Here is a 13,600-nt window from a genome sequence, read left to right as displayed (position 1 = left end):
TTTAAAGTGGAACGCATTAGTCATTTTAGTATACTTTTATTTTGAAAGGAATATGAAAACTGTAGGTGATGTGCGAAACGGAGCTTGACGAATAACGTCACCGTTTTCGTTGAGTTTACGTCCGGGTTGTTGATCAAAATGTTTGTGTAACCTTTTGTGTGTTTGTGTATGAGAGATCGAACTGAGGAGAAACTGGTGTACTGTCTTCACATCTCATGAACTTTATCCACACTGCTTTTTTTCAAATGTCAGATAATTCCTAAACCTGTGCGTTAATAAATGATCCATTCCAGAGCCTGCGTTTTGAAAAAAAAAAAAAAAATGTAAACGGTTTATATTTAAACTGAGCTGAATAACGGCATAATTGCAGAATTCCACCATGCTGGCATTGTAAAAGTTAACCTTTGATTTCAAGAATAAATATGTTTGTGGCTAATGGGCGTGGCTCAGCACAGGTGAGTGACGGGGGATTAAAAAAAAAAAAAAAAAAACAACCTAAACAGGAAGTGGGTTTCCGTCTCCAAAAAGTCCACCCGCGTTACATTTGACACAAAGGTAAGTGGCAACAGAGTTTTAGCTTCAAGTTTGTGTTCCTCCAGGAGCTTCAAACTCTCAGCTTTGTTTGAAATCATGACATTTAAAACGGATAAACCCATCAAAGTAAAATGGGGCGGGAACTAGATTTACCTCGTTTCGGATTTAGAACTAAATTTTATTTATTTTCAGAGTTAAATTGGAAGCAGCATTTTTTTAAAAGAATATTTATTTTACAAAGGGAAAAAGATAAGATTAAGGTTCTTGTAGTAGCCAGAGACAAAAAGGTCAGTTAATAATTGCTTTGTACTGGTTGAGTTTTTGCGTCCCTCCGTAAACCTGGTGAAATTGCCACCACTTTCTTGTCCATCTTGTGTTTCTCCTGTACATTTCAGTAAATGCAGCTCTTTATCTCAGCTGTCTGTTAGCTTTACGAAACAATCCTTCGAGTCCATCATCTTACAGACAGAAAATGCCAGAGAGAGGACAATACCAGTCGAGGGGAGATGCAGAGCGCACGAGCAGAGGCCGGGATCCATACTACGAAGAAAACGCAAGGTTTGAGAACAAAAACCAAAAGCCCAGACATGAGGGCCGGAGTCGACAAGATGTACAACATGAAGTGCCTACTGGTGGGAGACAAGCCAGACAGAAGGACACGACTCTCCCTCCTCCTGAAGACATACCTACTTACAGAGACCACCATCATCAAGAGCTCTCAAGACCGTAAGAGCCTGCAAACCTACACTTTACTTAGGTCCACAGACAAAAGTTTGTGCTATACGCTAACAAAATCAGGGCACTTTTACAGGCTGTTTCCTGTTCTGTGGCTTTGCAAATAAGTGTCTTCATTAGCAATCCATGGATGATATCTGACAGTTCTACACAATACCTTGCAGCCAACACTGCTCATATTTTCAAACATGTATTTACGTTTTCTTTTGCCTTATCTTGCTGACTCTTGAACAGTGGGGCACTGGGTATTGCTATGCTGCACAGATAATGTTTTGGATGCTGATTTACATGATTTGTCCAGAGATTTGTACAGTTGCACTTTAATAATGTATTTGTCTTCACAGATCCAGAGAGACGTCAGTATATCACCCACAAGAGGAGTATTATGATCAACCCCACAAACGAGAACTTTATAATCTCAGATACATCTTAACCAGCAGAGGCAAGTAATGTCTTCTTCTCTTTTTTCAGCCTAGCGTCTATTACTGTTTCACATAACTTCATGTGGTAGCTGACCAACTGGAATAATCTGAAGTTAGTTATTGTTGCCATGTTTTGGGTTTTTTTGTCGTTAATTTACAGTTTCCATATTGTCCCAACTCTCTGATTTAGGACTGTATAATCAATCAATCAATCAACTTTTTTCTTGTATAGCGCCAAATCACAACAAACAGTTGCCCCAAGGCGCTCCACATTGCAAGGCAAGGCCATACAATAATTATGAAACACAGTCTACGTCTAAAGCAACATAACCAAGGGATGGTCCAGGGTCACCCGATCCAGCCCTAACTATAAGCCTTAGCGAAAAGGAAAGTTTTAAGCCTAATCTTAAAAGTAGAGAGGGTATCTGTCTCCCTGATCTGAATTGGGAGCTGGTTCCACAGGAGAGGAGCCTGAAAGCTGAAGGCTCTGCCTCCCATTCTACTCTTACAAACCCTAGGAACTACAAGTAAGCCCGCAGTCTGAGAGCGAAGCACTAGTTTATAACAAGTAGAGTCAGAAATTACACAACTTTTTTGTTGTTTCAAATTCAACAGTTGCTTGTGGCAAAATAATGAATTATATCCACACAAAAGATTAATTCTGGCTTATGTAAAGTGCCTGAGCCCATTGAAGCTGCCCCCCCCCCCCCCACACACACACAGATAAAAAAAAAAAAAAATCCAAGCAAGCAAGCCAAGTTTGCCCTGTAATTTCCGACGGTACATGCAGCAGCAGCAGCCTCCGCGCTCAAAACCGGCTTCTGCACTGTGTGAAAATGTTCCGCTGCCCCAACAAAGTCAAATTAAACAATAACGTGAGAAAAACTAAACAAACGATTAAAAAATGTCAAGAATGACAGCAAAACGAGACACAGACGAATTGAGGTTTTCGTTGCCCTTCGTTCAGATTTTTTAACAGTTTAAAAATCCTGACGTAGCGCCAGCTGCAGGAACGAGGCTGCGCGAAGGTTAAACGATGCCAACGACAGTCAACAAAAGTCCAGATTTCTTGCTTCGTCACCCTTCGTTAAGTGCCGTGTGACTTGGCCTTTATTTATTTGTGTTTTTGTAGTTCAGTTGGTTTAGTTAGTTTAGTTAAGTGTCATGTTGCTGTTACAATTAATGGGAAGTGTAGTGCATTTGTCTTACTCCACTGTCTCTGTTTGTAGGTGTGTAAAAATGAAGCACCTGCTTGGGGCAGAATGCAGAAAAGATAAAAGCTCTGGCCTTGTTGTTGTTCTTCTGCGCAGTTCACCACAATATATTAAAAGAGAAATGGTGTCTGTGTACATGTATGCGTGTGTATAACTTTGATCACAAACTGGGGAGAGCTGACATTTGCCCTTAGGTATGTTTATGTATTTTTGGTCAAAGATGGAACGCTGCCAAAACGGAATGTTGATAGGATTTAGAGAAACTACAGATACTTAATATTTCTGGAGAAACTACAGATATTAACTAACAACACTGAACAATGGATGTTGATAATTACATTCTGGACTCACACATCATTCCAGCAGGGGGCAGTAAATCATTTATATATTAAAAGTGAAGTGGTATCTGTGTCCGTGTATGGGTATATGATTTTATTTAGTAAATTCAATGTAAGTACATAATAAACGTAATTGTAAATACGTTAAAAATGCATGGATGACACAAGAAAATGAAAACACTTATTTCCATTGTGGTCCATTTAAAAATTAAATGAGAAAATAGAAGTAATAATAATGGTGTGTGTATGATAACAAGAACCTAAACAATTTCTAAATACATTAAGACAGTAAATTAACATTAAACCATGTGTAATTAACAGGAAATAAGAGTGAGTTCTTCCTCTAAAAACTCCTGAGGTCTAATGCTCTTAAAACATTCTGGACTCACACCCCATTGCAACTCTTTATAGAAACGTTGCATAATTTATTACCACCCTTGAACAATGTCAGCTACCTGTTGTGTAAACACTCTACCCAATCTAGAGCCTGTAGATCCCCACGGGCAACACGCTAGTGTGTGTGTGTGTGTGTGTGTGTGTGTGTGTGTGTGTGTGTGTGTGTGTGTGTGTGTAATGAGACGATTTTGCAAGTTCTCCCACTTAGAAATCATGGAGGGGTCTGAAATTTTCATCTTAGGTGCATGTCCACTGTGAGAGACATAATCCAAAAACAAACAAAAAAAAATCCGGAAATCACAATGTAAGGTGGTCCTCTACAGTACGCCAAAAATAAAAATGTGACTTTCATAGGGTGCTTCCTGACAAAATTGTTAATCTTGATGAGAAAATGTTTTGTGCAAAATTTTATTTTGATACGACTATTCTAACCACTGCTGCACGCGGGGTGGAAATTGCAATGATGGAGCATATTAGTACAAACCAGCAAACAAACCAGGTTAGATAGGGAGCGTCAGTGCACAGGGATTTCCAGATCTCTGCGGAGAGGTTAAGAGCGCTCTGGAGCAGGTTTTCATCCAGGATGTCTCTGTACATTGCTGCACTCATCTTTCCCTCAATCCTGATTAGTCTCCCAGTTCCTGCCACTGAAAAAATAAAAATAAATAAAAATGTGCCAAAAATAAAAATGTGACTTTCACAGGGTGCTTCCTGACAAAATTGTTAATCTTGATGAGAAAATGTTTTGTGCAAAATTTTATTTTGATACTACTATTCTAACCACTGCTGCACGCGGGGTGGAAATTGCAATGATGGAGCATATTAGTACAAACCAGCAATAGTAATGTACCTGTTCACAAATCAAATACAAATTGAAACAACAATCCTTTCTCTTTTAACTGACCATTTGCCTCCTGGAACTGATGTTGATGCCACTCAACAACATGCAGCAGGTGTTGGCGCTGGTGTTCATCCTTCATTAGGATCTGATTGTAATCCTGGATAAGTGCAACTCCTCCCTCGGCAAAATCATTGACAGCAGCAATGTTATCCAGGACCTGCTGTGACTTGAATGATGGATCATCCTCCCATTCTGAGGGTCCTTGATGAGGAAGTCCATGTTGACATTGAATGCCTCAAAAAGAGCCCTGAGGCAGATGTAACAAAATCTGCCACTAATTAACTAAGGTATCCAGTATATAACGTTACAAAAGACAGGGACTGGGCGGCAGTGGTTAATGTTTTAAATCTCACAAAATTTCATCCAACTAATTTTTACCCCAAGAGAACCAAAAAATGAAGAAGCACCTTGAAAAAGTTGAAGTTTGTTTTATATATATATATATATATATATATATATATATATATATATATATATATACACAACAAAAATATAAACGCAACACTTTTGGTTTTGCTCCCATTTTGTATGAGATGAACTCAAAGATCTAAAACTTTTTCTACATACACAATATCACCATTTCCTTCAAATATTGTTCACAAACCAGTCTAAATCTGTGATAGTGAGCACTTCTCCTTTGCTGAGATAATCCATCCCACCTCACAGGTGAGCCATATCAAGATGCTGATTAGACACCATGATTAGTGCACAGGTGTGCCTTAGAATGTCCACAATAAAAGGCCACTCTGAAAGGTGCAGTTTTGTTTTATTGGGGGGGATACCAGTCAGTATCTGGTGTGACCACCATTTGCCTCATGCAGTGCAACACATCTCCTTCGCATAGAGTTGATCAGGTTGTCAGTTGTGGCCTGTGGAATGTTGGTCCACTCCTCTTCAATGGCTGTGCGAAGTTGCTGGATATTGGCAGGAACTGGTACACGCTGTCATATACGCCGGTCCAGAGCATCCCAAACATGCTCAATGGGTGACATGTCTGGTGAGTATGCCAGCCATGCAAGAACTGGGACATTTTCAGCTTCCAAGAATTGTGTACAGATCCTTGCAACATGGGGCTGTGCATTATCCTGCTGCAACATGAGGTGATGTTCTTGGATGTATGGCACAACAATGGGCCTCAGGATCTCGTCACGGTATCTCTGTGCATTCAAAATGCCATCAATAAAATGCACCTGTGTTCTTCGTCCATAACAGACGCCTGCCCATACCATAACCCCACCGCCACCATGGGCCACTCGATCCACAACATTGACATCAGAAAACTGCTTACCCACACGACGCCACACACGCTGTCTGCCATCTGCCCTAGACAGTGTGAACCGGGATTCATCCGTGAAGAGAACACCTCTCCAACGTGCCAAACGCCAGCGAATTTGAGCATTTGCCCACTCAAGTCGGTTACGACGACGAACTGGAGTCAGGTCGAGACCCCGATGAGGACGACGAGCATGCAGATGAGCTTCCCTGAGACGGTTTCTGACAGTTTGTGCAGAAATTATTTGGTTATGCAAACCGATTGTTTCAGCAGCTGTCCGAGTGGCTGGTCTCAAACGATCTTGGAGGTGAACATGCTGGATGTGGAGGTCCTGGGCTGGTGTGGTTACACGTGGTCTGCGGTTGTGAGGCTGGTTGGATGTACTGCCAAATTCTCTGAAACGCCTTTGGAGACGGCTTATGGTAGAGAAATGAACATTCAGTACACGAGCAACAGCTCTGGTTGACATTCCTGCTGTCAGCATGCCAATTGCACGCTCCCTCAAATCTTGTGACATCTGTGGCATTGTGCTGTGTGATAAAACTGCACCTTTCAGAGTGGACTTTTATTGTGGGCAGTCTAAGGCACACCTGTGCACTAATCATAGTGTCTAATCAGCATCTTGGTATGGCACACCTGTGAGGTGGGATGGATTATCTCGGCAAAGGAGAAGTGCTCATTATCACAGATTTAGACTGGTTTGTGAACAATATTTGAGGGAAATGGTGATATTGTGTATGTGGAAAAAGTTTTAGATCTTTGAGTTCATCTCGTACAAAATGGGAGCAAAACCGAAAGTGTTGCATTTATATTTTTGTTGAGTGTGTGTGTGTGTGTATATCTATATCTATATATAGATATATATATATCTATATAGATATATCTATATAGATATAGATATATCTATATAGATATATGGTGCTGCTGAGGTGAACATCTGGTTTCAGGTAGTAATTCTCAGTATCTTGGGACACTTGTACTGTAGAATAGAATCTGTGACACCTTAAAATATTACAGGTTCCATCCTGGCCAACCCACTGAAAATGTATTTGGATGGGTGTTAAGAGTGCACTGGCTTGTGCACCCCCTCCCACTGGCTGAGATCTGCTGTCAGAAAACAAATAAGTGGGCAGAAAACATGATCTCCTTAGTTGTTAAATTTAAATTTTTTTGCAGCTTTTCTTTAGTCTACTCATGTGAAATGTGGCTAAATCTTTTGCACAGTACCGCACATACACACATTTACAAGTTGGTAGTGCGCTTTTATAAAGTGCACTACTGATTATAAATAATCAGCTTTTATAAAGCTGATAATTTTGGGTTCATTCAGAAATGAAGGAGGCCTCTGCACATCAACACATTTTGGAGTGATGTGCTCATGCTGGTCTTGACTGTGTTGCTCTCCTGTCTCCCAGGTCTTTGCCAGATTATGGAGATCTTTGTGAATCTTCTTATAGTCATCTGTGCTGGAGTGCCATACAGCAACGAAGGCGGTTATCGTGACCTTGCCAGTCTCGGTGGAATCTACCATTACTACTTCGGTGGAGCAAATGCGTTCACTGGAGCAGATGCAGACCGGGTGAAAGAGCTGGACCACCTGTTCCACCAGCTCAAGCGTCCTCCGTATATCTTTACCATGGCTTGTGGAGGTGTTTTAATGTGCTACGCCTGTGTGATGCTGGCCCTAGGGGTTTTCAGAGTCCCTTACCGCTGCCCCCCTGTGTTGCTTGGTGAGGCATTGGTGAACTTCCTGATCAGTTTGGGCTACATCCCTGCATTGGCCTTCTACTTCATAAAGCTGAAGGGAACTTATGACAACTCCATCTGCAAGGAGCGAGAGCAGCTCTACAAGAGCAAAGGGCACCAGGGCTTTGAGTGCCAGTACCATGGTGCAGACATAGCCGGAGGTCTCTTTGGAGTTCTGGGGGTCTTTGTTTTTATGTTTGGTGCAGTGTTAGCTGTCAGAGCTTTTAGGTCAGTGAGTGAGTTCAAGAGGCAAAGGGCAAATGAGGACAGTCACTTTTAACTGGACATCTGTCACATTTACTACTAGACCATCATATGAGAGGTGATGGTCTCATCACCCCTCAAGCAGCAGGCTTGAGACCAGTCTGACCGGACAATCACTACAGACCCTTGCACAAGGTCCTTAGTCCCCAAGTTGCTCCCGGTGTGTAGTGAGCACCTTACATGGCAGCACCCTGACATCGATGTGTGTGTTTCAAGCGCCACCAGGTTAGATAGGGAGCGTCAGTGCACAGGGATTTCCAGATCTCTGCGGAGAGGTTAAGAGCGCTCTGGAGCAGGTTTTCATCCAGGATGTCTCTGTACATTGCTGCACTCATCTTTCCCTCAATCCTGATTAGTCTCCCAGTTCCTGCCACTGAAAAACATCCCCACAGCATGATGCTGCCACCACCATGCTTCACTGTACGGATGGTGCCTGGTTTACGTCAAACATGACGCCTGGCATTCACACCAAAGAATTCAATCTTTGTCTTATCAGACAAGAGAATTTGGTTTCTCATGGTCTGAGAGTCCTTCAAGTGCCTTTTGGCAAACTCCATGTGAGCTGCCATGTACCTTCCCTGACTAAGGCCCTTCTTCCCCGATCGCTGCAGTTTAAACGGGTGGCCAGCTCTAGGAGGAGTCTCGGTGGATCTGAAGTTCTTCCATTTACAGATGATGGAGGCCACTGTGCTCATTTGGGACCTTCAAACCAGCAGAAATGTTTCTGTACCCTTCTCCAGATTTGTCGAGATAATCCTGTCTCAAAGGTCCACAAATAATTGCTTTGACTTCATGCTTGGTTTGTGCTCTGATGTGCACTGTCAACTGTGGGACCTTATATAGAAAGGTGTGTGCCTTTCCAAATCACGTCCAGTCAACTGAATGTACCCCAGTTGGACCCCAGTTAAGCTGTAGAAACATCTCAAGGATGATCAGTGGAAACAGGATACACCTGAGCTCACGTTTGAGCTTCATGGCTGTGAATATTTATGTACATTTGATTTCTTAATTTTTTATTTTAAATAAATTTGCCAAAAAAATACAACATTGTCATTATGGGGTGTTGTGTGTAGAATTTTGAGGAAAAAAATTTTTTTTCATCCATTCTGGAGTACGGCTGTAGCATAACAAAATGTGGAAAATGTATAACGCTGTGAATACTTTCTGGATGCACCGTACACTACACATGCTGCAGATGGTCTGCTGCAGCATTCCTTCCTTGGCTTTTCTTCCCATTTTGTAATGAGTATGCCTCCCCATAAACTACATCATCAGGCATCAAGCTTTTAATTTGAAAATGACTGTGGTATTTAACATTCAAACTGACCTACACTGAAAAGTTGTACGTAATATGCAAGCAATGAGTGCTATTGTGATTTGTGCAGTTTGCGTTCATGCCTGTGATTATAATGACATTACTACAAAGGTAAGATGTATCTTTTGATATCTGAAAACTGTCTTCTGCTGAAGAGTGCAGTATGCTTTTCGTGGGATCATGTAATGTGGAGGTACATCAGGAAGGTTATCCGGTTTAAAATTTGTGCTAAAATCAACATGCAGATCCACGCTGGATCTGCTGTGGCAACCGTTAGTGCAAAACAAGGGAGCAGCTGAAGGGACTTCTTATGAATCTATATTGTATAGAGATTTTAAAAAGTCAGAATTGAGAATCACTCCATTCTGAGGAAAAAATTATGGAATCACCCTGTAAATTTTCATCCCCCAAACTAACACCTGCATCAAATCAGATCTACTCGTTGACATTGACCCTATGCCATGACATTGACCCTATGTGTCTTTTTACAAGGAATGTTTTCGCAGTTTTTGCTCTATGGCAAGATGCATTATCATCTTGAAACATCCCCAAACATCCTTTCAATTGTCCAAAATATCAACGTAAACTTATGCATTTATTGATGATGTAATGACAGCCATCTCCCCAGTGCCTTTACCTTACATGCAGCCCCATATCATCAATGACTGTGGAAATTTACATGTTCTCTTCAGGCAGTCATCATTATAAATCTCATTGGAACGGCACCAAACAAAAGTTCCAGCATCATCACCTTGCCCAATGCAGATTCGAGATTCATCACTGAATATGACTTTCATCCAGTCATCCACAGTCCACGAATGCTTTTCCTTAGCCCATTGTAACCTTTTTTTCTGTTTAGGTGTTAATGATGGCTTTCGTTTAGCTTTTCTGTATGTAAATCCCATTTCCTTTAGGCGGTTTCTTACAGTTCGGTCACAGAAGTTGACTCCAGTTTCCTCCCATTCGTTCCTCATTTGTTTTGTTGTGCATTTTCGATTTTTGAGACATATTGTAAGTTTTCTGTCTTGACGCTTTGATGTCTTCCTTGGTCTACCAGTATGTTTGCCTTTAACAACCTTCCCATGTTATTTGTATTTGGTCCAGAGTTTAGACACAGCTGACTGTGAATAACCAACATCTTTTGCAACATTGCATGATGATTTACTCTCTTTTAAGAGTTTGATAATCCTCTCCTTTGTTTCAATTGACATCTCTCGTGTTGGAGTCATGATTCATGTCAGTTCACTTGGTGCAACAGCTCTCCAAGGTGTGTTCACTCCTTTTTAGATGCAGACTAACGAGCAGATCTGATATGATGCAGGTGTTAGTTTTGGGGATGAAAATTTACAGGGTGATTCCATAATGTTTTCCTCAGAATTGAGTGATTCCATATTTTTTTTCCTCTGCTTGGTCTAAAAAAAGTAACCGTTACTGACTGCCACAATCTTTTTTTCTTGATTTCTTATAGTGTTTCTTAAAGCCAGAAAGTTGCCATTTGAAATGACTTTAGTTTTGTGTCATGTCTGTGATCTGCTTTTTTTCTACAAAATTAAACAACTGAATGAACATCCTCAGAGGCTGGTGATTCCATAATTTTTGCCAGGGGTTGTAGTAGCTTGGCAACAAAATGAGCAGGGGCAGCTGGTCACTAGAGGACGCTAAGGCACTGCTTCCTCAAAATATCAAGAAAAAGAAATCAACTACAACATAATTCTAAAAATAAGTATGGTTTGCTTAGAGTCAGAGTATGCAAGTGTCAGGATACACTTACATGAGTTCCAACAGTTCATTTAATTTAATTTCAGTTAGTGAGCGTAAAGCCCACTTCCTGGTCAGTGCTCCTATGGAAGTCTGTGGAAGGTCATAAAGTTTTTACAATCGTGACTTGAAGCAGATTTTTAATTTGAGCATCAAACATCTCAGGGACATAGCTCTGGACTATGGACTGTACTTATGCCCAGCATAGACATTTCACTCACTTGCCATCACTCTTGCTGTAGTACCCAAAAAATATTGGTACATTGACTGGCCATCCTGAGAATTCGTGGGATCCTCAATAAGTTACTGGCCATCATAGCCAGTCTATACACAGATACTGTGAGTGCTGTGTGGAGTGGAGTTTTTCACAGTGAAAACTGTCCTTCATGGGCAGCATGGTGGGCTTAGTGGTTAGCAATGTTGCCTCATAGCAAGAATGTCATGGAAACTTCCCACCTGGTCCTTCCTGTATGGAGTCTGTATGTTCTCCCCATGTCTGTGTGGTTTCCTCCCACATCCAAAGACACACAGATTAGGTGAATAAGTGATTCTAAATTGACCATGAGTGTGAATGTGTTTGTCTGCCTACATGTCGCCCTAAGATAGACTGGCATCCTGTACAGGCTGTACTCTGCCTGACACCCTATGACTGCTGGGAGAGGCTCCAGCCCCCTGTGACCCTTGACTGGAGTAAGCGGGTATAGAAAATGAATGAATGAACTGCTCTTCATCAGGATGTGTTCTGGCTCCTACACTGTTCAGTGCTTACATGGACTGGGTATTGGTTAGGGTTGTAGAAACCAGTGACTTGGGTACTTTTGTTGGCGAGGAAAGGTTCAGTGAGCATGACTTTGCAGCCAATGCTGGGAGAATCAATGGATTCTCTGAGAAATCGAAGTGTCTGCGTTTGAGGTAGTCTTACTGTAGATCAAGACTAAGATTTAGGCTTTTAGCAACGTCCTGGACTCAGCCATCAGAAGTGTATCTGTATGTGGCGAAAGTGATGAACGTGTAGAAACATTCACTTATCTCAACAGTGACATTCATGTCTCTGGGTTCTCAACCAGAGATTGAGAGGTGCCTGGGAAGAGCATATGGAGTCATGAAGTCACTGGACAGAGATGTTTGGTGATGCCGATATCTTAGCAGGCGAACAAAGGTCCAAGTCTTTCAGGTCCTGGTACTACCTGGCTTGCTGTATTCTTGTAAGAATTGGACACTGTACAGCAGGGGTATTCAACTCGTTCCAGACACAGCTAAGAGGATGCAGGTTTTCTTTGCAACCACCCACTCCACCAGGTAATTAACCCCTTCTAAGTCTGTATATCCCATCGATGAGAAACTTTCCCTTTTTATTTGTGAGACAGACAAGCCCAAATGAGGCGGGTGGTAGGGGGGAAACATCACTTTAAGCAGATGGAATCAGTTAATCAGTGAAATCACCTGGTGGAGTGGCTGGTTGCAAAGAAAACCTGCACCCTTTTGACCGTTTCTGGAACAAGTTGAATACCCCTGCTATACAGTGACCAAAGGTGACGACTGGATATCTTTGGTACTAGGGCTCTTTGAAGGATCCTTAGGTAACACTGAAATGACTTTGTATCAAACGAGTGGTTACTTAGAGACTAAGATGAGGCGGCTTTGTGGTGTTGTGGATGTGGCGAAGAGCAGCACCAGTGCATAGTCCCAGATTTCACTCAACAACTGCCATGGATTTTATGGTCAAAGTCCAACTTCCAGTGACTTTTTAATTATTTTTGTCTGTGTGCTTTTTTGAGTGTCACGCGCCATCACAGAATCCAAATCGAAGAATACTGTGAAGCACTCTTTGGAATCGTAAAGCGAGCTTTGAAATTTTGAATGGCAACGTTTCGCTGGCTGAATTCAGAAGAAGCTGACTGTGGACTAACTATATGATACTTAATTATCAATTGATGACATTAGATATAAAAATGAGATATCACAGAATTTGAAGCAGATTGCAGCTGAAGCAGTCTGGAGTATTCGAAGCTTTAAACAAACTAGCAGGCTGAATTCAAAACAAGAAGTCAAGTGTTTAACAACATGAAGCTGAACAACTAAATCAAACTTCAACACTTTCATCAAATGGTAAAGTTTTAAAGCACTTCCATGGTTTAACTACATTAGACATGTTCCTGTATAACCTTTCAGAATCACAATAACACATTCTGAAAGGCAGCTTAAAAAGATCAGGTGATACTGTGTGTGAGTTAGCAAGGTTACAGTATTTTGCTACAAATGCACACTCAGTTGCCAGTTTATTAGGTACACTGAGTGAAAAGTAATGCAGCCCTGCATGACAAAGTGAAGGCGTGCCCTGTTGAAAATCAATACCTTCAGCCGCAACTGAAAATGAGTGAGCAGCCACATTCAAGCAGAAATGATTTATTTCAAGAAACACAAATGAAAGAAGAACCAAAGCATCTGTAAAATTACAGACACACATTACCCCCATCTGCATAAATTTTATCCAGTTATTCATTTTTGTGGTTCACATGTCCCAACGTCACAATTTACTTTTTGTTCATTTTCACAAACTTCATGATTGGTCACTATGTTCTACAACGCCACTACTGGCAGATTACAAATTTTTCATACTCTAACTGGGTATCAGATTGTTTGTTGAGCCAAAAAATGTACACAATCAGGTGTCAAAAATCAGCAATGGGAGACTGGCTTAATT

At 41.4% G+C, this 13,600-nt stretch overlaps 1 protein-coding gene across 1 annotated transcript; it reads left to right on the top strand.

Annotated features, from left to right (window-relative positions):
- Nucleotides 1–502: 502 nt before the first annotated feature.
- On the top strand, nt 503–8,223 carry marveld3 (MARVEL domain containing 3). Its single transcript, XM_034190308.1, has 4 exons — nt 503–555; nt 1,000–1,260; nt 1,614–1,711; nt 7,229–8,223. The coding sequence occupies exons 2-4, from the start codon at nt 1,007–1,009 to the stop codon at nt 7,837–7,839; spliced, it is 963 nt and encodes a 320-aa protein (XP_034046199.1). The 5' UTR covers nt 503–555; nt 1,000–1,006; the 3' UTR covers nt 7,840–8,223.
- The last annotated feature ends 5,377 nt before the right edge of the window (nt 8,224–13,600 follow it).

This window comes from Thalassophryne amazonica, chromosome 2 (genome assembly GCF_902500255.1).
Source record: "Thalassophryne amazonica chromosome 2, fThaAma1.1, whole genome shotgun sequence".
Lineage (NCBI taxonomy): Eukaryota > Metazoa > Chordata > Actinopteri > Batrachoidiformes > Batrachoididae > Thalassophryne > Thalassophryne amazonica.
Note: the sequence above shows the minus strand (reverse complement) of the source record. Positions and strands in the feature narration are given on the sequence as shown.

What these genes read in the sequence shown, in the direction of transcription:
- marveld3 (XM_034190308.1), top strand. Translation starts at nt 1,007, where the DNA reads ATGCCAGAGAGAGGACAATACCAGTCGAGGGGAGATGCAGAGCGCACG. An exon ending in CATCAAGAGCTCTCAAGACC is followed by an intron (nt 1,261 to 1,613) that starts GTAAGAGCCTGC and finishes TTGTCTTCACAG; the next exon opens with ATCCAGAGAGACGTCAGTAT. An exon ending in ATACATCTTAACCAGCAGAG is followed by an intron (nt 1,712 to 7,228) that starts GCAAGTAATGTC and finishes CCTGTCTCCCAG; the next exon opens with GTCTTTGCCAGATTATGGAG.